General features: G+C 48.1%; 2 protein-coding genes across 21 annotated transcripts in view; one reads left to right on the top strand and one right to left on the bottom strand.

Annotated features, from left to right (window-relative positions):
• LOC102738999 (testis-expressed protein 2) overlaps positions 1-26743 on the top strand; it is a 254143-nt gene that overhangs the window by 64510 nt on the left and 162890 nt on the right. The gene's annotated exons all lie outside the window — the stretch shown is intronic.
• The window catches only part of PECAM1 (platelet and endothelial cell adhesion molecule 1), a 79015-nt gene that overhangs the window by 12859 nt on the left and 39413 nt on the right, over positions 1-26743 (bottom strand). For 4 of the 20 annotated variants that reach the window (XM_081804675.1, XM_081804676.1, XM_081804678.1 and 1 more), the window contains 2 exons: positions 25224-25280; positions 15579-15601 (listed from right to left, as the gene is read on the bottom strand). In XM_081804675.1, the coding sequence (XP_081660801.1) occupies positions 15579-15601; positions 25224-25280 (80 nt within the window). Of the gene's footprint in view, positions 1-4306; positions 4328-9761; positions 10798-11716; positions 12584-15578; positions 15602-25223; positions 25281-26743 lie in introns of those variants that run through there. The other 16 variants (XM_081804691.1, XM_081804694.1, XM_081804693.1 and 13 more) reach the window with 12 other exon arrangements.

Here is a 26743-nt window from a genome sequence, read left to right as displayed (position 1 = left end):
ACCAGGTGGCGCTCTCAGCAGCCCTTGGACCACACAAGTGGAAAGACAATTTTAGGCAAGCAAACCCGCTTTGTCTCAATCAGATAAGGCTCTTATTTGGTAAAGCATATGATATTAAAAATGCCCACATATCTATAAAGATTCTATTCTTTTGAGCATGACTTCTCAAATATGATTCATAATCCCCAGGGGATATTGCTCATCAGGGTTCTGATTCAGCAGGACTGTGGTGGGTCCCTAGAGTCTGCATTTCTAACAAGCCACGGAATGACTATGATGCTGCTGGTCTGCAGAGCACACTTTGAGGAGCAGGGGTTTAGAACAAGCATGTGAACAAACATATCTATTTACAATTAGGCAACTTTTACTTTTTACCATAACCAGCAAGGAAGCTGCTCCCATGTCCTCCTGCCTAGACCCCAGCCCTTTGGCTTTCTTGCTCCAAACAGTAGGGATTTTGCTCTAGCTGTTCTCTCTGCCTGCAATGCTCTTCCCCCAGATGCCCTTCTGCTTGTCTAACTCTCTTGGTTCCCTCCAGCCTTTCCTCAAATCTCACTTCTTAATGAGGTTTGCCCAGACCACCCTAAATACTTGCTGAATACCACCACCTGCCCCCATCCCTGCTTCCATTACCTTTCAATCTGCTTGATCCTTTTTCCTGTAGCCCTCACCATCTTCCCCCATACCCTATAATCTGCTTATTATGTTTATTGCTTATTTCTGTCTCCCCTTGCTAGAATCTTAAGTTCCACGAGGGCAGGAATCATTGTCTATTTTCTTCCCCAGTATAGCCCAAACACCTAAAGCAGTGTCTGGCACACAGTAGGTGCCCAAGAAAATATCTGTGCACTCTCATGGAACCTTCCAGATAACAGAGCCCCAGCCCCTCATTGTGCTGGTGAAGAAGTGAGCTGCAGGTCTTTAGGCAAGATAAAGACTTGCCCATGGTCACACAGACTGGAGGGACATTGTCCCTAGTCTTCTAAGTGAATCTAATTTAAAAACAGGACTTGTTCCTATCAGTTAAATTTGAAGCTACATTTTTAATTTTTATTATTTGTCTTAGGCCTTTTCCAAAAAGGATCTGAAGCAGCAGACAAGATTAAAGGTCATATAAAATGGAACAGTTAGGAATCAAAATGCAAGAGATACCATCTAAAGGAAGAGGGAGTCCACGTAACAGGCACTTGACAGTAGTTAATTACTCTAATGGGGTGCAGGATTTGGCTCTAACTTCTTTGGCAGCTGAGTTAAACAGGAAGCACGTGGGACTACATAGTGTTCATTGTCTGACCTAAGAAAGCCTGAGCACTCAGCAGGGACTCACTTCCAGGAGGAACTGGTACAGGAGAACTCCGTGTAACATCCACTGGGCTCCAAGCTGGCCTATGTTTACAAAACACCCAAAGTTACAATTAAAGAATGCCATCCCTTCATTGGTGGGGACTGAGAGTATGGCATTAAATCACATGCTGGCTCTTACGGCTCAAGTGAATTCTATTCTGATGCTCTCACTGAAAATAAAGACGGAAACTGGAGAGTCTAGAAGAATGCAGAGTTCAACACATCCAAGAACATGTTTTACAAATATCTGATGTCTTAAATCTTTGATCAACATTGAAACCCGGGCAATTCATGGATCGGATTTTCTCATGTTCAACACATATTTATTGAGTTTCTGCCTACAAACCATCTCTTTCCTTTTCTCACTTCCCCACAGGCAACTCCCCAGGGCCAGTATCTCTAGGGCAGAGAGGAACAGGAGAAGAAGCAACGTCTGTTTCTCCAAGTTGCATAACGTATTTGCTAGGGTTTATTATGTGTCCAAAAGGGAGAGACCGCACGTACAGCAAATTCACCTCTTCTGGCTGCTGGGAAGTTGTGCCCCATCACCAAGCAAGGACAATTGCTCTGTTTTCTGCTGATGCGCTTTCAAAACCCGGGAATGAAATCTAGCCAACATATTCAAACAAATGAACAAACAATACATGTTTTCTTATAGACCTTTGGTCTTTTTTTTTTAATTTAAAGATTTCCCAGGGTGCGCCTGGGTGGCTCAATCAGTTAAGTGTCATGGTCCCAGGGTCCTGGGATCCAGCCCCGCATCGGGCTCCCTGCTCATCGGGGAGTCTGCTTCTCCTTCTGCCCCTCCTCCCCGCTCATGCTCTCTCTCTCTCTCTCAAATAAATAAATAAAATTAAAAAAAATTTTCCCAAGGCATTTTTTTCTGCCTGGTGCACCCAAAAATTTGTGTGTGTGTATGTGTGTGCACCATGTGTGATAAAATACACACAACAAAGTTTCCACTTTCACCATTTTTTAAATGTACGGTTCAGTGACATTAAGCCCATTCATAATGTTGTAAGGCATCACCACCATCCATCCCCGTAACACTTTCCATCTTGTAAAACTGAAACTCTCTATCCATTAATAACCCCCTCCATTCTCCCCCGAGCCCTTGGCAACCACCCTTCTACTTTCTGTCTCTACGATTGTGACTATTCTAAGTACCTCCTGTCAGTGGAATCTTAATTTGTCTTCTTGTGACTAGTTTATTTCACAGAATGTCCTCAAGTTTCATCCATGTTGTCACATATTGCAGAATTTCTCTCCTTTTAAAGACTGGATGATGTCGCACTGTGTGTATATACCATGTTTTGTTTATTCATTCATCCATCAATGGACACTTGGGTTGCTTCTATATTTTAGTTATTGAACATGCTGCTATGAATATAGGGGTACAGATAATCTCTTTGAAACCTGCTTTCAATTCTTTTGGGTAAATATCCAGATGTGGAATTACTAGACTACGTGGTAATTCTATTTTTAATTTTTTTTTAGGAATCACCACATTGTTTTTCGTAGTGGTTGCACTATTTTACATTCCTGCCAACAGGGCACAAATGCTCCGATTAACTCCACATCCTCGCCAGCCCTTTTATCTTCTGGGTTTTTTTTTGATAGAAGCCATCTTAATGAGTGTGAGGTGGTATCTCCCTGTGATTTTTGATTTGCATTCCCTAAGGATCAGTGATGTTGAGCATCTTTTCATGTGCTTATTGGCCAATTATAGATCTTCTTTGGAGAACTATCAATCCAATTCCTTTGCTCATTTTGAATCAGGTTGTTTGGTTTTTGTTATTATTGAGTTTTAGGAGTTTTCTGTCTATTCTGGATATGAGTCCCCTATCAGATATAGGATTTACAAATATTTTAATATACTTAATATATTTCCCAAGGCATTTTTTTCTGTCTGGTGCTTTTTAAAAATAAAAGTCACTGTGACCACGTCTTCAACTGAGTCCCCACCGCACTGTGCCTCTGCCTGTCACAGATGCATCACACACACACACACACACACACACACACACACACACACACACACACACACACTATTCTTTCTCCACCTGGCATTGGCTATGCCATGTTAACAATCCTTGGCTGTGAGAGGGCCCAGAGCTTGCACCTGCAATGTATCAAGTTGCCTTAGCCATCATCTGGTGCTGGGTTCTGCACTGATCAAACCCTGGGCTTTTGCCTGAACGGCCTGGTTTCCCTCTGCTTCAATTACCTAGATCAGCTGCTTCCATCTTGAAAGAGAAGACCTGGTTGGGTTTGTCATGAGCCTGCTGTGTGGTAAGGGGTGCCATCCTTGAGGGCTGGGGAGGCCTGTAACAGGCTTCTGGTCTGTGCTGGCCATTTGTGGGCTCCAGTTTCTTTGGGGCGTCTGCTTACCTTGGCATCTTCCGCACAGCCATGGAATATGCAGTCTCACACAAGCCAGATGCTCAGTGTTTGTTGAGTAAAATCTGATAAGCAAAAGTGATATGTAGACGGTTTGGAGTCAGGCTGTCTTGATTTTCACTTTTTGACTTAAATATCATATATTCATATGCCAACACCTTCCTACAAAACAGAGAGAAGCACCTGTGTTGGTCTTGGCACAGGATCTGTTCAGGGGCAGGGCTGGGGCATCCTTGTTCTCTAGTGTGCTGTTCATGTGCGTGTGTGCCTATGGGTGAGCACACGCGTGTGTGTGCATGCACACGCATACTTACCAGGGCTGGACAAGCACGTCACCTCAAGACGGCAACAGGAACTCGGACAAACTCAGAGATGAATACAGTAGACCAATAGCTCCCAACCTGTTCAGGTGTAAGGACTCTTCTTTAACACAAAAAAGTTTGCAAAAGCTCCCACATGAGTTTAATTGACCTTTTAGTGTTTGTAGGTTCATATAAATATGTCCCTATGCACTTAAGGACCTTTTGCAATGACTCCGAAGCTCTCCAGATCTGAGGATCCACTTCCTGAGTAGACACTAACACTGGAAAGGGATAATTACTGTGAACATTCGACATTTTAGCATTTTCCCCCTAAAAAGCATGACTGAAAAGCATGACTTCTCTAAGCAAAGTATCACAAGTACCAGAGACCATGTCTGTCTGGTTCTCTGATGCATCTTTTTCCTTTTCCTAGGACCCAGTCCCAGGATCCTTCAAAGTCCCAACAGTGAGAGGTTTTCTTGTGCTGCAGATTCTGGCCTGAACAAGCCGAGCTCTGAGAAGGAGAGTGTTAGTTGTACCAGAAACTAATGGAATAGTTTCTGGCACTAAACCAGATCTTCCTGTGCCAAGAGGTTCCAGGAAAACTAGCACATCCCAGGATCAGAAGGAAGTAAGGCAGCAACTGGGGACTTTTTCCTAATGAATCCAATAAACCTTTGGAAAAATAATCCACCATGGTTCAAATATAGACAGAAACCAAAAACAACTTTGCAGGCTTTTGGAGGCATTTTTTTTTCCTAAAGAGAGAGAAAAATAGAAACTATTCCATGCATTGACTCTCAAAATAAATGAGAATATAAAACTCATCTATAAATATAAGAAATATATAAAAGGGGCACCTGGGTGGCTCAGTTGGTTAAGCATCTGACTCTTGATCTCAGCTCAGGTCTTGATCTCAGGGTCATGAGTTCAAGCCCCGCATCAGGCTACACATCCAGTATGGAAAAAAAAAAATATATATATATGTATAAAATTAAAAATAGAAATTCCACTAATGGGTATTTACCCAAAGAAAACAAAAACACTAATTTGAAAAGATACATGCACCCTTATGTTTATTGCAGCAATTGTTTATTTACAATAGGCAAGATATGGAAACAACCCAAGTGTCCATCAATAGATGAATGGATAAAGAAGATGTGTTATATATCAACAGTAGAACATTATTCAGCCTTAAAAAATGAGATCTTGCCATTTGCAACAATATGGATGGGCCTAGGGGATATTATGCTGAGCAAAATAAGTCAGACAAAGACAAATACCATATGATTTCACTTATATGTGGAATCCAAAAAACAAAACAAAGCAGAAACAGACCCATAAATAGAGAGAACAAACTGATGGTTGCCAGAGGGGAAGAGGGTCGGGGGAGGGGCAAAATAAGTGAAGGGGAGTGGGAGGCACAGGCTTACAGTTATGGAATGAATAAGTCACAGGGATGAAAGGCACAACATAGGGAATTTAGTCAATGGTAATAGTGTTGTATGGTGACAGACGGTAGCTACACTTGCTGTGAGTACCGCATAATACACAGAATTGTTCAATCACTATGTTGTATACCTGAAACTAATGTAATACTGTGTGTCAGTTTACTTCAGTTTTTTTTTAAAGGAAAACTTTCACAGTGAAATAAAGGAATAAGAAAGGAAAAAAAAAAAAGAAATACATAAACTTCAATTCTGTATTATGGCCAAGTAATCACAGATGGGGGAGAAAGGAAAAGGATGAAATGGAGGGGGAAAAGGAAAGAAGAAGCAGGGAAAGGATGAGAGAAGAGAGTGAGGACATGAAGAAGGTTAGAGACAGAAACACAGTGATAATTTCAGAGGTGGAGACACCAAACACAAGGGAGCAAAGCACAGTGAGCAAACCCCAGACTGAGATGGCTCCAAAGATTATGTTGTTTTCGGGTAAATCACTGGTGCCATACCTTTCTATTTATAGGAGCATCTTAGAAACATGGAAAGTCAGACCTGCAAGGACTTGAGCTCATCTTGTCTAATCCCTTCTGTACTGGGTTGAATAATGTCTCCTCGAAATTCATGTCTACCTATGGGAACCTCAGAATGTGAGTTTCTTTGGAAATAGTAAATATTGGGTCATACTGGATTAGGATGGGCTCTAAACCCAGTGACTGGTGTCTTTATGAGAAGGCCATGTGAAGACAGACACAGATACATATGGAAAAATGCCTCATGTGACAGAGGCAGGGATTAGTGATGTAGCTGCAAGCCAAGCGTCACCATCCATTACCAACAACCACCAAAAGCTAGAAGAGGCAAGGAAGGAGTCTTCCCTAGAGCCTTTGGAGGGAGTATGTGGACAACTTGACTGGGGACTTCTGGCCTCCAGAGCAGTGGGAGAATAATTTTTTCTTACTTGAAGTCAGAGTTTGTGATAATTTGCCATGGGAGCCCTAGAAAATGAATACACCTTCTTTTGTAGGCGAAGAACCCGAAGATGTGTGACATCTCCAAGGTCACAGAGTCAACTGGTAGCCAATCTCCTATTGCAACTTGCCTTTTCCTTCATCCTCTGGAAACATGGAAATCATTTTTCTCTTCTATTCTCAAAGTTCATGTTGAAATACAAATTTTTTCCCATTGAGTTTTAAAATTTGTATGAAGGGACAATTCAGGCTTTAGAAATACTTTGGACTATTAAGTTTTTAAATTAATTTACTGCCTATTTCTTTGCTTTACCAAAATAATCTAATAGCTTATTACTTTTGAGGAACGAGGGCTGTCTCTTTCTAACACTGAAATCACCATTTGTTTCTTTATTTTGAGCAATTATCTCAAGGTGAGCTAAGTTCCTCTGGGGATATTGGACTTAAAACTGCCCACAAAGTAGACTCATGAGAAGAAATGGGTTAACCACTCTTTTGGTTTTGTTTTCTTTCTTCCTTTTTTTTTTTTTTTAAAGATTTTTTATTTATTCATTTGAAAGAGAGAGCAAGAGCACAAGCAGGGGCGAGGGTCAGAGGGAGAGGGAAGGGAGTCCGACGAGGGTCTCCATCCCAGGACCCTGGGATCATGACCTGAGCCGAAGGCAGGTGCTTAACTGACTGAGACACCCAGGCGCCCCTCTTTTGGGGTTTTTAACAGACATCAAATCATATGGAGCGTACACAAGTTTTTAATTATTTTGTAGTTCTTAACCTTGTTTTGGACCTTGTCTCTGAGAAACTGATAAAAGCTATGACTCTCTTCCAGAAAATTGCATACTCTCACAACTTTTTGCCCCTACTCTTGGGGTGGTCACAGCTGCCATATCCTACCCACCCCCACCCTGTGGGCCCCGGCTGTGGAGACTATCCTCTAAGAGCTGGGCTTCCATTTCCCTGCAGTTCACCTTTTCATTTGAGCCACACAGTGGTGAGCAAGGGCGGAATCTGGTCTATGGCAGAGATTTTGTCTTCAACATGCTAATGACACACATGGAGGGTCTTAAAAAACAACTGTGCTCAGGAGCTGAGTTCTGGCTGAGCAACTTTCAGAAAGCTTCTCCTGAAGACTCTCAAAGATTGAGTCAGGCCAGTGCGGTGCCAGGCAGAAATTTCAGAGGACAATGGTGGCTGTTTGAAGAGGACTGATTGATCCTCGGGCTGGAAAGGACCTGGGGCCAATAGGCTGTCCTCCTGCTATTCCTTGAGGACACCATCCTCTCCCTTGCCTCGGGGCCTTAGCCCACTTTCCCCCTTTGTCAACCATGCTCACCCCGCCTCTTCCACCCAGTACCCTCTCTACCTGTCCTCAGGTCTTTGGTTAGACCCAACTTCCTCTTGGACACTTTGGTTCCCCAAATTCAGAGTTAGGAGCCCTTTCTTGGTGCCCCCATTGGCTCATTCCTCATCCTTCCATTGCTGTCTTTGTCCCATCTGTTGACATTGGTGCTCTCCTCATCTGTATCTCTACTGGATTGTGTGTTCCAGGAAGAGCAGGAGCCAAGTGATTCTTATAATCTGGCCTATTTCCAACAGTGTCGGGAAAACAGAGCATGATGGAGACAAATGAATAACTGGCTGGTTCAATGCAGGCATTGCTGGCATTTTCGACTTGATCATTCTTTGCGATGGCAGACCGTCCTGAGCATTGTAGGACATTCAGCCGCATCCCTGGCTTCTCCCCACCAGGTGCCAGCAGCACCCCACCCAGTTGTGACAACTAAAAATGTCTCCAGACACTGCCCAGTGACCCTGGGAGGCAAAATCTCCCTGGTAGAAAACCACTGCTTTGATGGATGCTGACCTTGGAGTCACCTCGCCCAGCTTGCGTCTATGTCGGGGGTGAGAATACAGTTGATCGGTTAATGCTGATGGAGTGTTCAGTGTATGCTCCTGAAATGGGGGACTGGCCTCTTGAGGATCCTCTGAAGAGGGGAAAAAATTCCACGTGTTTGCAAAGGAGTGCTAAGTCCTTTAATGACCTATTACAATGTGAGGACACGAGAGGGAGCCCTGACCACCGAGGAAAACCAATCTCTTTCTGGAAAGGGTGACTGAGGTTCTTCCTCAGTGAAGATCTGTGGCTTAGACGCTTGGTTATGCCATCAGGTTAAGAGAGGTGAGCCAAGATCTTGGACTGAGATTTTTAGCTACTCAATCTACTATGAAAGATCCGTGTATGTGTGTGTATGGTTTCCCTCTCAGAAATATAGATAAGAGGGGAAAAACAATTAAAAACCCACTTATGCTCCATAAATAAGTCATAAACAATAGGCAGAGGATCATCCCAGCTTCCAGGGCAGTGGCTCTGGTGACAGCAGGGACTGAGGAGTTGACATGGTGGCCCTGGGCTCTTCCCAGATCATCAACACTTCAACCATCAGAACTGAAGTTCATTACAGACCATCTCATCCTTTGCCTCCAACCTGAGTCCACGGCCCTGGAACCCGGGAAATGACATTTTTGTGATACAACTTTGTGTGTGTATACGTGCATGTGTGCGTGTGAGTCCATAGCTTTCATCTTATTTTCAAAGGAGTCTAAACCCTCCAACTGTTAAGAACCATTATTCCAATCTCCTCATTGTGGCGATGAAGAACCTGAAGCTCAGAGGTTAAAAGTCTCCTTCACATTCCTGCAGCCGCCATGTGGCAGAGACAGGACACGCACTCTGTGGCTCCCTCTGCCTTCAGGCCCAGTAGTGGGGGGCTCTGATGGGGACCCGGCCTGTGGGGCGGTGAGGTCTGGTCTGAGGCCACTGAGGCTGGCTTAGAGGGTTTGCCAGTAGGGTTACCAGATAAAATATGAGATACCTAGTTAAATCTGAATCTCAGATACATGAAAACTGTACTGTGTAAGTACATCCCACATGTTACATGGGATATACTTACACTCAAAATATATTGTTCACCTGAAATTCAAATTTAACTGAACATTCTGAATGTTTTGGGCTTTTGTTGTTTTTTGCTCAACCTGGCAACCCCATCTGCCAGGGATAGCCTGACAGGCTTTGGCTTGGGAAGCAAACACGGAAGCACCAGCCAATGGGTATTAATGACTCAATGACTGACACTCGGACTACGTCTGGCCCTGCCTTCAACGAAGGCCAGAGGCCCTGGGCCCATGGGAGACAACCGGCTGATAAGACCTGCTTGGTGCTTTGTGACTTCAGAAGGCCCGGAGTCCTCGAGCACTACAGATATCCTATATGCGTGCGGCCTCTTAGAAGGTAACATTTCACAGGTCCGTGAAGAGTAAAGATCAAATTTATTTAATACAAAACCTTGCAGCTGTGTCACTGAGGTGGCTGGGGGAAATGGGTTCAGTTAGGTCTGCTCCCTAGTGAAATCCCACCGCAAAATGGCCGCAGCTACTCGTCCTACTCGTCCACCCACTCAAGACACCGTCAGAAACATCTTAAGACTTCAGGAGACCATTTCTTTAGCAAGGAATAAATAAAAAAAAAATTAGTAAGAAAAATATGCATTTCGTTTTTCTATTAAAAACAGTATCTGCTGTAGGCCAACATCTTCCTGTCTTGCAGCCTTCAGCATGGTAGAGGAAAAGAAAGAAAGGGTATAGAAAATCAGCTTAAGAACATCTGTGCTCCGTCCAATGTCATTTTCTATTTTGTGCATTGCCCAGAATGAACCTTAGCTTCAAGTTGGCATCTCAAAGGGCTCGCTCCCAGGCAGCTTTGGTTTCGTGTTTGTGGCAGGCGAGGTCACGGAGGGAACAGGGTGCAGTTGTCTGGTCAGTGCTGTGTACCTTCCAAGGAACAGGGACTACCCAGAACCACAGACCTTTGAAGGACCAAAGGCAAAGAGAAAAATTAGCCCCTAAGCCAGGCCATTCACTGGAAGTGATCGACTACAAAACAAAAATGGTTTCTGTATGTGAAGATACTTGGAAAAGTTCTTTATCTCTGTACAAGATAAAATATTCAAGTTTCAAAATATCCCAATGGCCTGTTGACCCTGAACCTCCTGCAGCTCTCCACTCCTGAGGATGCTCCAACTTGGTGGGGGCGGGGGGCGGGTGGGAATTCACCAGCCCCTCTGTATCTCTCTATGCCCCACATCAAGGTCGTAAGATGGATGAAGAACTGGTGAGATGGCCTGAGGAACTGCTATGTGCAGTGGGAGCAGGGCAGGTTCATAAATAAGTGCACAGAGCTCTTGGAATACAGGAATCATCTGCTCTTCTTGGAATGTTGGACGTCCCCCCTGGGGAGGAGTGTCTACACCCACAGCCTTAAGTTCCATCAAGGGAGCCATCCGTTCTCTGTAGAGACAAGAGAGAAGACAAGCTATGGTTACACCCTTCAGGACTGAAGACGGGCTTGGTGGAAAGACATGCAGAACTGCAGAACTGCAGAGAGCCCTTCAAAAAGGCCCCAAAGCAGTGATGTCTTCAGCCGGGACCTCCACCCTGTGGGGCCGGCTCCTGGCCACACTCGCTCTTCCCTTCTGTCCACACCAGCTCTGCTCCCTGGAGGCATGACGCACATCTGAACATCCATCAAGCCCCCACTGTACACCTGGGGCTGTGGCCCGGGTGTGGGGTCCCCTTACCCACAGAGCGAGACTAGGACAGTTAAGAGAGACCTGGCTTCTTGTTCCAGGTCTGCCTCTCCCATGAGATGAACTTTCTCTAGGTCTGTTTTTTGTTTTTTTTTTTTTTAAGATTTTATTTATTTACTTGAGAGAGAGAGAATGAGAGAGAGAGAACACATGAGAGGGGATAGGGTCAGAGGACGAAGCAGACTCCCTGCCGAGCAGGGAGCCCGATGCGGGACTCGATCCGGGGACTCCAGGATCATGACCTGAGCCGAAGGCAGTTGCTTAACCAACTGAGCCACCGAGGCGCCCCTCTAGGTCTGTTTTTTAACTGCAAAGTCGAAGGGCTTCAATGCGGATAAACGCTGAAGACACTACACTACTAAGGGAAAGAAGCCAGACACCGAAGGAACAAATGTTGTGTGGTTCCATTTACATGAGGTACCCAGAGTCGCCAAACTGATAGAGACAGAAAGGAAAACTCTAGTTTTCAGGGGAAGTAGGGGGTTAGTGTTGAATGGGTAGAGTCTTGGTTTGGAAGGATGAAAAAGTTCTGGGGGTGGATGGTGGTAGCTTCTGCACGACCATGCAAACGTACTTCATGTCACTGAACTGGACACTTAAAAATGGTTAAAGTGGCCAATTTTGTTGTGTATATTTTGCACAATAAAGTAAAAAAAAAAAAAAGATTCCATCTGCCATCTTGTTGTGTTCTCTAACTGCTTTGTATGGTGTTTTTGATACCTACACATCCACCAGGGACTGGACCCCCCTCCGACCCAAGCACTGTTATCTCTACTGAGGATGCATGAATTTTACATTATAGCCACGTGGAAGAGTTCCCAACAATCTCCAGGAGTTCCCCGGGGTCTCACAGAAGGCATCATAGAGCCAGCCTCCAAGGTGGGGCAGATTTGGACGAATGGATGTAGTAAAGGCGCAAAGAGAGGAGCAGATGGGAAATGCTAGAGTAGAGGGGCCCTGGGCCCCGAAGCGCAGGCGGCAAATGAGTCCCTGACTCTGGCCCCTCTGTGAGCACAGGGCACCCTGCCACGGGGGGGCCTCAAGGAGGCCAGCGTGGGGGCAGTTGTGGGGATTAGCCAGGGTCTTGGGAGCCCCGTGGCCAGGCTGGTGGGCTCCTTGGTGGGGGGGGGGTGGCGCTTAGGTCGAGTCCCTGTTTTGTTTTGGCCCTGCCACGTCTGAGGAGCCTCTCAGAACAGGATGTAGGTCCAAAGGGCTCCAGCTGGTAGGCGCAGGCTCTGCCTCCTCCTTTGCCAGCAGAGACCCTGGCAAGCGGGCCAAGAGAGCAGTGTCGGCCCCAGGAGGCTGGATGCCTGCCAGCCCTGGCAGCTCCCTTCATTTCATTTCTTCCGCTTTGCCCAGAGGGGTGACCCTGGTGTCCAGCCTCCCTGCAGGCCCCAGACCAAGTCCCTCCCTAGACGCCTCCGTTCTCCTTCGCCAGGCGAGGCGAGGACTGCGGATGGAAAGGGCTGGGCTACCGGCAACCGGACCTTGAAGTAAAGGTTAACATGCTCACATCCAAGACCTGTCCTTCCCGGTGCTTCAATCAGAGGCCAGCTGTCAGCCACCCAAGTACGGCCATGAAATCGCCCCACTTCTGGCCAGAACATGGTATGGACACTCTCAAAGGTCATTTTGCTTTGGGATTTCTACACCCCTGGGATTTCTACTTCCTGCTTCTAGAATGTGCCCCTTATAGAGTGCTTCCGATAAACCAAGTCTGTGCTAGATCCTCATTTAATCCTTGCGACAACCAGGTTGGGGGGTGGGGTTATTACCTCCAATTTACAGATGAAGAAACAAAGCCTTCAAGAGGTTAAGAAATCTGCCCAAAGCGACATGGCTAGCGAATAGCTCATCAGGGAAAGGTTAGGTTTGGGGGGTTGGGAGGGTCTCTGGCTCCTAAGTCAAAGCCTGGCTTTGGTTGAATCCTGTGAAGAGGCATGTCAGGGCTAAGTGATGTAAATCCCCCATCCATACCTCATACTGCCAGAGTGATGAAAAGGACTTTAAAGAGAGAACCAAGCCGCATTTATATGGTAGTTTGCAAAATACTTTGCACACGTGTTCCTCATTTTACCCTTAAGACCCTTCTAATGGGTGGCTGGTAGTGTTTCTTGTTGGTCTCACCATCAGCGTTTTACAGATTGGGAAGCTTAGTTTGAGGAGGACAGGATCACCACAAAGACAGCTGGAGGGCCGGCGCCCATAGTCCAGGTCCCACCGCGGCCCAGGGGCCGGCTGGCTCCCCGGAAGGAAGGAGGTCAGCAGTGACTGGGAGCTGCCTTTTTGCAATAAGAAGGCAAGGCTGTCTGCAAGATCCCGAGCCCCAGGAAGGTCCAGATTCACCCCCTTTCATTTAAGTACAAGGTGTTCTCTTTTGCGTTATCTGTCTGCCTGGGCCACAAACACAATTTATAAACAAGGCAAAAATGGCAGAGGAAAAATGAAGTCAGAATGTGCCATTGAAGCAAGTCAAACAATACTAAATTAGTATTTGGCTAAGTGGCTATCTCATTGTTAAGATATTTCCTCCAGTGTGTTTTCAGAAGCAACGGCCATTAAACAACTGGGAATGATCGCCAGGTTTGATTTCAGGAAGGAAATCCCCTCCCATTTCCCTGCTGGGCAATTCAATTAATTTTCTCCTGACCCTCACCAGCTGATTATTAGCAAAACTATACCTGCCGCTTTTATAAACAAAATGCATTCGCTTAAAGATTCCAAATCTCTTTCCTAACGGCTGGGCACCCCAGAGCTCCCGCCAAAAGGCTTTATTATTTTGGAGAGCAGGTCCGGTTGTGGGTGAGCTCTCAGGAGCATCCTGGGAGCAGACTTTTGGACCCACGGGCCAACTTCTGGGGGAAAGGAAAGTTCTATCTGTCCCAGAGCTAGAGCCTTTGTCCAGAGAGGCCGTTTGGATTGAAGACAAAGTAAATAAGTCGGTCCCGCAGGTCCAGCAGACCTGCCTTGGGTGGACACAGCTCTGTTTATTGTAGCTGGAGAGCATCTCTTTATCTGGGTCACACTGCCCGTGGAGCAAAGTTCTTACTTTCCACTCTCTCAAGGCTGTGATGGCTGGAATGGTGATGTCACTTCTTCAAGGGAGTCTTGTGTCGTGGACTGGCCAGGGAGTCCGGGGACATAGGTTCTAGTCCTGGCTCTGCTATGACCTAGCTGGGTGACCCTGGCCAGGCTCTTCTGCTCATTCAGCCTTTAGTTTTCTCACCTATAAATTGGGCCCCCTGCCCTTCCAATGCAAGTCTCTGGTTTCAGGAGTCTGGGTGGGTTTAGGCTAAGAAAAAGACATTCATTTCATTCCCCTTTTCCTCAAATTGATAGCTTTCCTCCATAAAAAGAATGTCAGTGGTTTCCTGCCGGCAAAGGCGTAATGAGTTCCCTATTTTATAAGAATTCAGACTCCAGCAAAACAAAGGAAGCCAGGGGGCCCATTGGAAGGGCTACCAGCAATTTTGCAGAGAGTTCTTCCCAGACCTTAAAGAAGCAGTTCCTCATTTCTCAAGGTACTAGCTGCCCAGTTAGTTAACCCCTGCACTGCTGGGTAGTTCGTACAGAGGTCAGGAATGGGAAGACAGGAGGAGACAGGTCTTGGCAAAATTTAAACTTGGACCTCTACATTTTTAAAAAAACATATCCCTCTGCCAAGTAACAGCTTCATAAATCCTCAATTTCCTACAGAGTGAAACCTTGTATCGAGGCATTGGAGTCCTTTGCGTGCAAGCCCTAACTGACCTCTTCCTAGCACTTGTCCCCCACACCTTCTCTCCTCCCACTCTGAGCTGCTTGGCCTGCTGTGGTCAGACTCATTCCTCATGGCCCATCCCAGCGACACCTTCCTTGGGAAGGAGACCACTAACCAGGCCAGTCTCTCTTCCGCATTTCCATAGCGTCTCGTGAGTTATGATCACCTTGCTCTCTCATCAGTGTTAACTCATCTAATTCCCTCATTGGGTCAAGGACCTTGACAGCAGAGGGCCTGGTGTATTGGGGTGATGGCGTAGGCTCTCAGAGTTCAAAGTTTAAGTGAGCTGTTGGATCTCCCCTCCTCAAGCATACTCCCCCCACCCACCCCCCAGTCTGCCTCACTTCCAAAGCCTGAACCTGGACTAGGAGGAAATGTGCACTTTGCTCATGGGGAGCTAAGTGCCCTACATGCCCAGTCCTATGGTGGTGGTGACGGTGGGGGGGAGGAGGGGGTGGTATCCCTTCACAGGAGGGCTGAGATGTAATGATGGAACAGTGGGAGAGAATATTTGAAATCACAACAGGCCCAGAACACCCAGCCAGCCTGATGACCAACCTTCACTGTCCCAGGCTAGTTCCGAGTTGCCTGGGGCTCCTGGTCTAAAACAGAAAAGGCTGCTGTAGGGGTGTAATTAGTGGGAATGCAGAATCTGGGTGAGTTTGGAAATTTTACACTGTTTGGTGGACTGTTTAAAAAATGTTAATGAAATGTGTACTTACAGAATATCTGTTTTCCATGAAATCTGCAAAACAAAGGATAACATGGAGGTAAGAACACACAGAGTGCCTTAGGCTGCCCCCAACCCATCTCAGGAACTCTGTGGTAAAAGGAAGGGGTGGGGGGGATGCAGAAGGAGACCCCTGAGCCAGAGGCTCACTGGGTGCTCAGCTGGATGGCTCCTTTGCCCACAAGACAGCTTCCTCTGGACCCTGTAGTCCCATGTGACAAGCATATAAAATCCTCGGCAGCTCATTGGACATTTAAAACAGTTTAAAGATTTTATTTTATTTTTTTAAAGTAATCTCTACACCCATGGTGGGGCTTGAACATGACGCTGAGATTAAGAGTCACACACTCGGGCGCCTGGGTGGCTCAGTTGGTTAAGCGACTGCCTTCGGCTCAGGTCATGATCCTGGAGTCCCTGGACCGAGTCCCGCATCGGGCTCCCTGCTCGGCGGGGAGTCTGCTTCTCCCTCTGACCCTCCCCCCTCACATGTGCTCTCTCTCATTCTCTCTCTCAAATAAATAAATAAAATCTTCAAAAAAAAAAAAAAAGAGTCACACACTCCACTGAGCCAGCCAGGTGCCCCTTAAAGAGGTTTTTTGTTTGTTTGTTTGTTTGTTTGTTAAATTAGTACCACATGTTATTTCAGGAAAAAAGCCCTGAAAACTACGGAGAAGAAAAGTAGCAGATAAACATGATCTCTGTTTGACTAAAACTTCGAATATGCTGGTAAGTACTGAAGGAACCCTAGGTTTATGCACACTTGTAGTTTCTGCTTCGTTCTGGTAATAGAGCAATCACCACAAAAATAAAATCTGGTGGGGGCGCCTAGGTGGTTCAGCCGATTCAAACCCTGCTGATGCTTTTGTCTTCCAGTGATTTTCTGCTCTCAAGAGGCTTTTTTTCTGAGTTCTGATATACAATAGAGACCATTTTATAGCCTATCTTTTTTACATAACACGATTTTACAAATATTCTCTGGCGCCTTCTTAAACCTAACTGGTAGTAGCCACGTAATTATCATTCAGTAGATGTGCAATTGTTATCCAGTCCCTTACTTTAAAAATTTCGGCTCTTTCCAAGTTTTTGCTATTTTAAATAGTGCTGCCATATCCCCTTTGCCAATAAAGCTATTTCCATATTTCATACTAATCTGTCCACTCCCAGGAGTGGGATCAAGGGAGCAGAAGGTATAAACATCACCCACTGCTCTTGGGAAATACGGCCCAAGGACCCAAGGGCTGTCTGGGATGGCATGGTCTCCCCGTTCCCCCGAAGAGCCTCGTCTCAACACTGGCTTCTTGCCAGAGGGCCTGGCTGCCCCTGCCGGGCTGCCGTGCTTCAGATGGGCCTGGCCAAATGTCAGAAGATCAGAGTGAGGTGAAGGAAGGCCACCGAGAACGCGAGACGTTGAGTTGAGGGTGTGCCGTCCCCGCCTGTGTTGGAGATGGTTTTCGCTACCACTGGCAAGAGAGGGCTGTGTTTTCCCCTTTGGAAAGGACCAGGCCCCCACTAATAGCAGTTTCTAAATGGGCAGGGGCCCACATGGTTGGGGCTGATTCCCAAACAGCCCCTATGGACACAGACCCGAAGACAGAGAAACCACAGGGGCTTCTTGCCTGGCGAAGGGAGATGTGGGTGTGGGGGATGGTCGCCATCCTTGAAGGTGGTGGAGGTAACGGCAGGAGGGCCATCACCCATGCCCTCCGAGTCCTCAGTGTTACTAGAGGGATGTGCTCCAAGGGGCCTCAGTTTCTAGAAGCTCAGCGGCCCAACCTCAAACCCAGTCCCTTCTGAGTTTGGGGAAGTCTCAGAGCCCACCTGTCACAACGGGGGCCACAACCCTTCTGTTTCTTTTTCTAATTTAAAAATATCCTGTTTCCAAAAGTCCACTTCCCCCCTCAAACCCTGTCTTATCACAGCTCTATTGTGCGTCCCCTTGAGAGGGAACAGGGCCAGAAGTTCCTCAGGGGCCCCTCTCTGTCCTGGCTGGGCCAGAGGCAGACGTCAACGGCCAAATGGATGAATCAGCCTGACCGCGAAGTCAAGCCATTGTGTAAACTTCCACGCATTGAGGTGAGGTCCGGGCGGCACTCCCACCTCCAACGCAAACCTGACCTGGAAGGACCCGAAGGACCCCATGCTTCCCACTCCCCCTAAGCCCCAGGGGCTCTGCAATCAGACACAAGAAAGAAAGAGCCTCAGGCTGTGTTTCCTGAAGCAATATGAATATAAAATACTAAAACTTCAAATATGCTGGTAAGTACTGAAGGAACCCTAGGTTTATGCACACTTGTAGTTTCTGCTTCTTTTTGGTAATAGAGCAATCACCACAAAAATAAAATCTGGTGGGGGCACCTGGGTGGCTCAGTCGGTTAAGCTAAGCATCTGCCTTCAGCTCAGGTCGAGATCCTGGGGTCCTGGGATCGAGCCCCGTGTCAGGCTCCCTGCTCACGGGGGAGCCTGCTTCTCCCTCTGCCCCTCCCCCTGTTTGCTCTCTCTCTCTCTCCTCTCAAATAAATAAAATCTTTTTTAAAAAAATAGAATCTGGTGAGTAGTACCAGTTTTTTTTTTTTCAGAGTACTTCTCTACCCTCTTGGGTTCTGAAGTAGGAAACAGTCCCCTGGGGCCGGGTTGGCAGTGCCCGCTGGCCTGGCTCGCTCTGGACCAAACAGGATGGGTGGGGACTGACCCCCAAGTGCTCTTCTCTCCCTCCCAGAGGGCTTGCAACAGAGAGGCCCTCTGTTCTATGGTTCTTTCTTGATGACAGCTACTCTCAGTATATTAAATTTCTACCCCCTTTGGAAACATCTGGAACACCAGGAAAAGAGAGAGCAGAAGGTGAAGGCTGAGTGAGCAGATACTCGGATGTGAAGGTATAGGTTAGCGTCTGACCCAAACGCAAAGGTTAGTCCCTGGAGCAGGACTCGGCATCTCTTCCCAGGGCCTGGAGTTGTCAGGTGGGATGTGCTCAGGACACCTTTCGAGGTGGGCACGAGCATCTAGAGAGGAAAACCAGCTCTCCTGTTGGAAGACTCATAGGAGGTAAATTCCTATAAGCCAGGGTTTCTTGATGCTGGCATTATTGACATTCTGGGCTGGATCATTCTTTTCTGAGTTTACTTATTGTTTTTTAGTAATCTCTACACCCAATGTGAGGCTTGAACTCATGACACTGAGATCAAAAGTCTCATGCTCTCCCAACGGAGCAAGCCAGGCGCTCCTGGGCTGGATCCTTCTTTGGGGGGGCTGTCCCGTACATTGTAAGATGTTTAGCAGTATTCCTGGCCTCCGTACATTAGACGCTATAGTACCCCTTCTACCCCCCGCCCCCTGCCCAAATTATGACAACCAAAATGTCTCCTGCCTTGAGAACCAGTGCTCCAAGCTGTGGAAATGTCATCCTAGACCTGAGTTCTTTCACAGGGAAGAACTTGACTGTGTTGCTGATTGTAGTAAACCACTTTGCTCTTCTGTTTTAAAATCCAGTGTAAATATACATTAATAGGTTTTGCTTTGGATGAGCTGCAAGCCATTTTATGAAGTACTTTTAGAACAAGCTGGATGGGGTGCCTGGGTGGCTCAGTCGTTAAGTGTCTGCCTTCAGCTCAGGTCATAATCCCAGGGTCCTGGGATCGAGCCCCGCATCGGGCTCCCTGCTCCGCGGGAAGCCTGCTTCTCCCTCTCCCACTCCCCCTGCTTGTGTTCCCTCTCTCGCTGTGTCTCTCTCTGTCAAATAAATAAATAAAATCTTAAAAAAAAAAAAAAAAGAACAAGCTGGAGCACTAGAAAATGTCAAGCGCTGAGTCAGAGTAAAGATACAAACTTTCCTGGTGAGCCAGAAAGTGCAGTTCACGCGAGACTCAGCCAGGCTGAGAGTGAAGTTGTGGAGAAAGCCAGAGGTGGTCATGCCTTTATTGGAGAGGGTCCCCGCCCAGTTATAATGCCTCCCTTTTAGTTCCTGTCACCAGGAGAGCAAGGGGAACAAAAGAAAATCAAACCTTTCCCTGGATTAGTCAGAGAAAGGGGAAGTTGATGACAGGTAAAAAGAGAGACCGGGGGGAGGGGGGTGGTATTTGGGGGTGTGGTGGGGGGCTTCTGATGCCACATCACCCTGCACCTCAGAGCACCAAAGCTATGAACAAGCCCCCTGGGAGGACTCCACCATCTAAATCAAGAGAACCCAGATGTGTGACACATTACCTTGCATAAAGTCCAAGGTTATTGGTGATGGGGGTAAAAATTGGCTCCAGTGAAGTGTTAACAGAGAAAGGTACCAAATTGTAACCTGTATGGCTTTCTTAAACACTCACTTCTTAGGACTACCTACATTACTGCTTAATAAGAGACATAAAAACAGACTTTGTTCCCATTTCTGGAAAGCCAGATCATAAGCCATAACCAGAGCCCCCGTTGCTGACTGGGATTTGCAAACCTGACCTTAGGCAAATCATTGAAAAAGGAATAAGTACTTGAAAAAAACCTCAAGTGCTCAAGCTTGCAGATCTAAACTATGAGAAATTATCTGCATGGTCTCCATTACCTAAGCCAGCTGATGGTTACATAGATGCAAAAGCTCTTTCTCAACCCCATGCTGGCTATTTTCCAGGGCTTGTTTTCCCTCCTCCTTAGGCTTCTCTCAGTGTGGTCTCTTTCAGAAGTAAATTTCCTAGTGCCGAGAACCCCTCTCCTTCTTTCCCTAAGGTGTTGTAATGAATCCCCTAATAGCTAGAAAGGGGAAAAGCTCCAAGATCAGGGTTTTCCTTGCCCGGACTGAGTTAAGGACTGGGACAAGACGTTAGCTTAGCTCTCTGTCAACAAAATAGTAGGCTTGCAACAGAAGGGCAGACCTAACCACAGCCATGACCCAGCAGGGGACACTGAGTTGGAAGAGATGCCCCCTCACACCCATTTTATTGACCCACCTGCCCACTACAGCGCTTAGCCCCTACCCCCAACACACCCTCCTGAGAACACTGAGTGTTCTGTAGCAGTTCCACGAGGGTCAGGGGCATTTTATTGAATATTGAGGAAACTAACAACTGAGGGAGAAATGAGGGGCAGGAGCCAAGTCATACAACTGGATAAGGGCAGGGCTGAGACCCAACCCCAGGCCTCTATCTCCCGCTTAGGGTGTTCCCCTTAGGATTACAGTGCAAAGAACCATCCAGGTGGAGTCCAGCCAACACAAACATGGCAGAAACACAGTGAGCTGGCCCCTGAGATCCATGACTTAATTCAGATTTGAAGGGAAAAGTCAGGCTTAGAAGCAAATACCTAGAGGGTCTTGGAGTTAAGGGTGAGTAAAGGATTAGGGTTGGCTCCAAGGGACCTAGGAAGTAACTCTTAGAAGTTACTTGGTACCAACACGTCCAGGGGAATGGTTCAGGATGAACCAAAGCATAGACAAATGACCGTTACTTCCAGCTGCCAGGACGAGACTCTCTGAATGTTCTAACTAGAAGGCAACTTAAGCATCCATTCAACCACCTCACTTGACATAAAAACGCTGAGCTTAGTCACATTCACAGACATGCAAAGTAGGATGGTGGTGGCCAGGGGCTGGGGAGAGTCTCGAGTTATTGTTTACTGGGTATGAAGTTTCACTTTGGGAAGATGAAAAAGTTCTGGAGATGGATGGTGATGATGGTTGTACGATTATGTGAATGTATTTAATGCCACCGAAATGTACACTTAAAAGTGATTAAAGTGCCAAGTGTGATGTATATTTTTGTCACAGTTAAAACGCACGCGCCAAGGAGCTTGGAGCCTAAAGCCAAGATTGCGAAGACCTGGCTCCTCCCCCCGCCTACAGATGCCCGCCACTCCTCACCCTGTCCCCAGGGCGCTGGTCCTACCCAGAGCCCTGCCCTGGGGCTGCTCCTTGGAGGCAGGCCTGCCCCATGCCTTTAGCTTATCTAGAGGAGCAGTTTTCCTTTGTATCACTCAGGGGAAAAAAGGGGGCTTAAGAGCCAGAACTACGCCCTGTGAGCCATTTCCCAAAATAGCCAGCCCTGAAGTGCTGTTGGTTGGAAGGTGGTGAGGACTGAGAAATTAAGGTGGGAAGAATAAAAACCTAAGAAGGAAAGGTTAGAGAAGACTTAGCTCTGCACGCAGCCTGTTCACTGGCCTGTCCAGAGACCCACCTCCCCAGGGCCTTTATTTTATTAGGTGTCACCTTTCTCCCCCAACCCCCGCCGCCCCCCCCCATACACGCCCACATGCATGTACCCATGTTGGAGGATTCTCTCTGCTGGCCAACCCTGAGTGATCCTTCCAAGATTGCTGGGGAATGAGAAAGACCCTACCTCTTCAAACAAGAAGCAGAACATAATTTGAGTGATATAATCAGAAGGGAACTCGGAAGCATCTAGAAGAGGCTTCTGTAAGTGTGGTCCCCAGACCAATCGCCTCGCTTTGTGAGAGTTTGTGAGGAATGCAAATTAGCCTCACTCCAGACCTACTGAATCAGAAATTCAGGGGGGTGGTACCATGCTATCTGTGTTTTAACAGACCTGGAGAACAATCCATCTAGATTCGGGCCCATGCCCCTCATTTCACAAAGGTGGTGACCAGAGTCCCAAGAAGTTCCACGACTCACCCAGGGTCACCCAGACCATGCAGGCTATTACTCTTAATAGAGGTGAAGCCTCTAAGGAAACCAGTGATAATGGGAAGCCAAACAGAGAGCTGGAAAATGTAGCAGCATGCAGTCCATGGGTTCGGCAGCATGGAGAGGAAACGTGAGGAGCACCACTCTGCAGCCAGGCTCCCTGCCTCTTAATCTCTACTCTGCCAACCACTGGCCGTGGGATCGATCGGGGACAAGTTATTTAACTTCTGGGCCCATTTCCCCATCTGCAGAACAGGAATAGTAGTAGGGCCTCCGTCCCCCCTAGGATGGTTTTGAGGATTGAACATAGAGTGGCATCTGACAGTAAGAGGAAAAGAAAGAGAAGAGAATTGACTTGAGGCCGGCAGCCTCGGTGGGGTTGGGGGTGGGGGGGGCCCTACCGCCCTGGGAAGCAGCAGCTGAGCAGGAAATGCTCAGCAGCTTCTGAGGTTTCCAAGACGGAGCCTCTTCAGCGAGGGTCCAGCACAGGCTTCCAAGGCAGCACTGTGGTTTTGGCTACAAGACCCAGGGCTCTCTCTACCCCCCAAACGCTGGGCAGGAACGGGCTGCCAGGTCAGAGACCAGACAACAGAGGTGCCCAAGCCCCAGTGGACTCCTGATGGCCCAGGTGGGGCAGGGGGAGCACCCTGGGGTGGGGTGAGTCAGGACACGGCTCTGGTCTCTGCCTGGGCTCAAGTTTCTCTGGCATCTTTCAGCTAAAAGGCCTTGGATACTCACTGGATACTATGAGGACTGGTGCAGGGGGTACTTCGTACCATCTCCCCCCTTTTCTTATTTAATCTAAGCGGAAGAAACTGGAGTCTCAGAGGGGTTAGGCATCTTGGTCAAAGTCACACAACTGCCAAGTGGCAGCACCAGGACTGGGGCTCAGATGTCTGCCAGCAAAATAGATGTAATACCACCCTGAGTCCCTACAGGGTTGGGTCCTACGGTCTGTTCCTGCCTTAGGCCAGAGGGAGCAGTCGGGTTCCCACAGCGGGGGCACTGAGGACTCGGGCCTGGAGAACCAGCCCCGGGCCCTTGAGGGAGCCCATCTGAACAGCTGCCCTAAAGCAGATACAGGAAATCACAATATGCCACCCCCAGATACGCCACATTGGCATAGGATTATTTCGAGCTGGAGGCAAATGACAGTCAACGGATGCAGAAAGCATCTACAAAAAAAATTTATTGTTCTTGGTTAACTTGCTAAATAAGCCCCCACTTCTAACCACTCTGCAGTTTCTCATCATTTTGTTTTTCTCCTGTTAATCTGTCTTTTGTCAGTCTAATTTGCGGGGTGCCTAGCACAGACCCTTCAGGATGCACACTGGGCGTGGCCTTTTCCAGCTGTAAAGGGTCTCCAGCAGCAGGCTCAGGCCACAGCACACCCCGAGACTTCCTGCGGGTCTCCTGTGCGGGGGATCCCTCTGGGGGGAATCCCTGCGGGCTCCACACACCATCAGCTTCCTTTCCCCGAGACCAAAGGCAGTGCAGTTCCCTGACCCATGATCAGGAGTGTGGAAATCCAGCTCCGGGGTGGGCCAGTTTGGGGACCTGCTTCCTGTGTGAACCTGGGCAAGTGTTTTAACCGCTCTATGCGTCAGTATCCTCATCTGTAAAATGGGACTTATTGTGAGGATTTAAAGAGATATTGTAACACAGGCTCAATCCTTTTGCATAACCAAAGCAACTAAAAGTGAACAATCTCAGGGACCTCGAGGAAAGCAGGAGTGTTTTTACACAATTACCCAACAGGACCGTGTGAACCCTACTGGAGCTCTAGATTTTTGTGACACTGGAAAAATAGAGAAGGTCTATTTATTTCTCAATTTGCATTTTGCTAGCTCTGAACGTATTGAGAGTGCAAAATGAGATGCTGAAACCAAAAATTGCCCCAGGAGATGGTTTCTGAAAAATCAGTCAGTGTCAAGCTCCACAAGGGGCTGAGTTTCTGCCCTACCCATGCAAATACATTGAAAAAACATACTAAGGGGGGATCCCTCTTTCAGCTAAAATGTGCGTCTCCTCCGGTGAGGACAGTGCTTCTCAAATGTTGGCAGTGTAAGCAATATCTGGGAGTCTGTTAGAGGTCCGATTCTGAAGATTCGGGTTCTCATGGGTCTGGGCTCCCCCCGAGACCACCACGGCCACCGGTCGTGGAGCCCGCTCAGAGTAGCCGGGCTGTCCCGAAGCTTCCCAGCCGGTTGTAACGCTTCCCAGAGAATCCGCTTAAATACAGGTCTGAGGCAAGATATCCACGTAGTGATTATTTCCCCCAGAATCACGCCTTTTGGGTTGTGACTTATTTTCAGAATTTAAAAAGGAGTCTTTGTATTCCATTCATTTCCCCAGAATGGGATAGAATAAGGATACAAAAAATGATATTGCTGGGAGCTTCCCCAGTTCCACGTCTGCCTGGGCACTGTGCTCAGTCCTGGGGGAAGCTCTTCATGGGGAAGTGGTGGAGATGGGGACTGAACTGGGGTCCAGCATCAAAGAAAAGGAGAATCAAAGGAGCAGATCCACCCCCCCACCCCCAGGCAGCATGTTCTCAGAAAGACTGAGCTACCCAGTGTCTTGAAAGCAAAGCACTGACTTTGTCTACGAACTCTGGGCGCCCACCGCACACCAGGGCCCGTGCGGCAGGGCGGGGGGAAGGGCAGGTGAGGCGCCCCGGGTGCACCTGAGCACAGGTGGGGCCATGCTGCTTCTCCTGGGGTCACGTGAGCACACAGTGGCGCCAGGACACACTCCAGCTCAGCTGCCCATTAGCTGGGTATGAATGTGTGAGGTCCTGTTTCCCTGGCATGCAGTAGGCACTTAATACGCGTGCATTGACTAAATTACAGCACACGTAACACATGGCTACTTTTTAGGGGTGGCATGTCACCAACTTCGGTGTAAGGGGCAGTACTCCTTTTTGTCTTCCTTCGCTCCTTCTTCTCTCTGCCCACTCCTAAGCCCCCACGGATGATTCAGGGGGAAGCAGCCCCCAGGCTGGGGGAGTCAGGGGCCCTCACTCACCAGGGTTAGCTTTCCGGATTTCACTGTACACCGTCTCTGTGCCCTTGGATTCCAGACCTGGAAAGTGACCAGGTACAGGTCAACAGCTGCCTCTGGGCACCAGCTCAGCCCACTGCTGAAGCAGGAGAATGTCCGAGGCTTCCTGCTTGCCCACTACCCCACCCCACGAGCACCCGTCTCCAGCAGGGCCTGGAGACCTGCTTGCCACAAAGCTCAGGCCATTTCCTGGCTTTAGAAGATCCTGGTCTAACTAGCGTCACTCTCAACCTGGAAGGATGAGGTCAACAGGCCATTACGGGGGCAGGTCCACCTGCTCCAGGGGAACCCTGGACCTGAGAGGCCAAAGGTGGAGGGGTCCCCAGTATCCACCTGCAGCCTCCAGCTCGGGGGCCCCATCCTTGCTCCCCTGCCAGGGTGTCCCCATGTCCAGCTGTTCCTCCAGCCCCTCCCAGGAGGCAGGGCTATGGGCTCCCAATCACCTGAGGCCTGGGTTAGAGCCTGTGCCTCATCTGTGACTTTGAGGATCAGCTGTGACTGAGTCACAGCTAGTCAACTGGCTAGTTGATTTCAAATGCCAACACCGGGGCCTCATTCTGGTTCTGATTGGTCCAGGGTGGCCCTGGCACTGGGGTTTTTTAAAGAGCTTCCAGGAGATTCTAAGACGCAGATAGGGTTGAGATCCTCTGGTCTGGACTCTTTCGGAATAGCAGACAGATGACTGACCAGGGTATGGATTATGCCCAGAGGAGACTCAGGGTTTGGGGGACAAAACACCCATACGGGCATCTGTTTAAGTGGAAGTCTACGTACAGGCTGTGTATACACACACTTGGACACACACTTATACTGTGTCTACATGAATCGTACTCCTACGTCCAGTGTGTACACACACAGCATGTACATACATACACACCCACAAACCTCAGGGAACAGGATGGGGCCCGGCCACTACCCCTCGTCTTCTCTCACCTGCACAAAGGACCAGAAAGCCTCATTGTGGAAAGGTAGCTTTCTACATGCGGCCAACATTCTCCTTCTACAGATCCGGAAATGAAGCCCCAGACAGGGTAAGATGCTTCCTGCCACCATGCTCAGTACCGTGTGGGTGTTATTTTCCTTGGTGGCAGATGGCCGGGGCATGCCACGGACTCTAACTGTGCCAAGATACCCTTGACTCACTAGGCTCCAGGGAGCCCCCTGACCCCGAACATCTCCCTGCACTGCCCGCATGGCCCTTTCTCTTTGCCCCATTCCTCCTCCAAGTCCCAGGACAAGCTTTGTTCCTGCGCCTGGGTTCACACACCCTCACACACCTACCTACTCCCTAACACACTCACCCCTTCCCTGTGCCCAGGGCAGTTACGCAGGACCCCTGTGCTCCCACAGCACTTTGGGGACACTTGCCCATGACCACACTGACATTATTTGTCCCCACGACTGTCTCCCCGGTGGAACCGAAGCTCCTCCAGAGCAGCACCTGAGGTCCGGTGCACCTCCCGATCCCAGGCCTTGCACAGTTA

This window comes from Leptonychotes weddellii, chromosome 15, assembly GCF_054177405.1.
Source record: "Leptonychotes weddellii isolate Sample4059 chromosome 15, ASM5417740v2, whole genome shotgun sequence".
In the NCBI taxonomy this organism is placed as follows: domain Eukaryota; kingdom Metazoa; phylum Chordata; class Mammalia; order Carnivora; family Phocidae; genus Leptonychotes; species Leptonychotes weddellii.
Note: the sequence above shows the minus strand (reverse complement) of the source record. Positions and strands in the feature narration are given on the sequence as shown.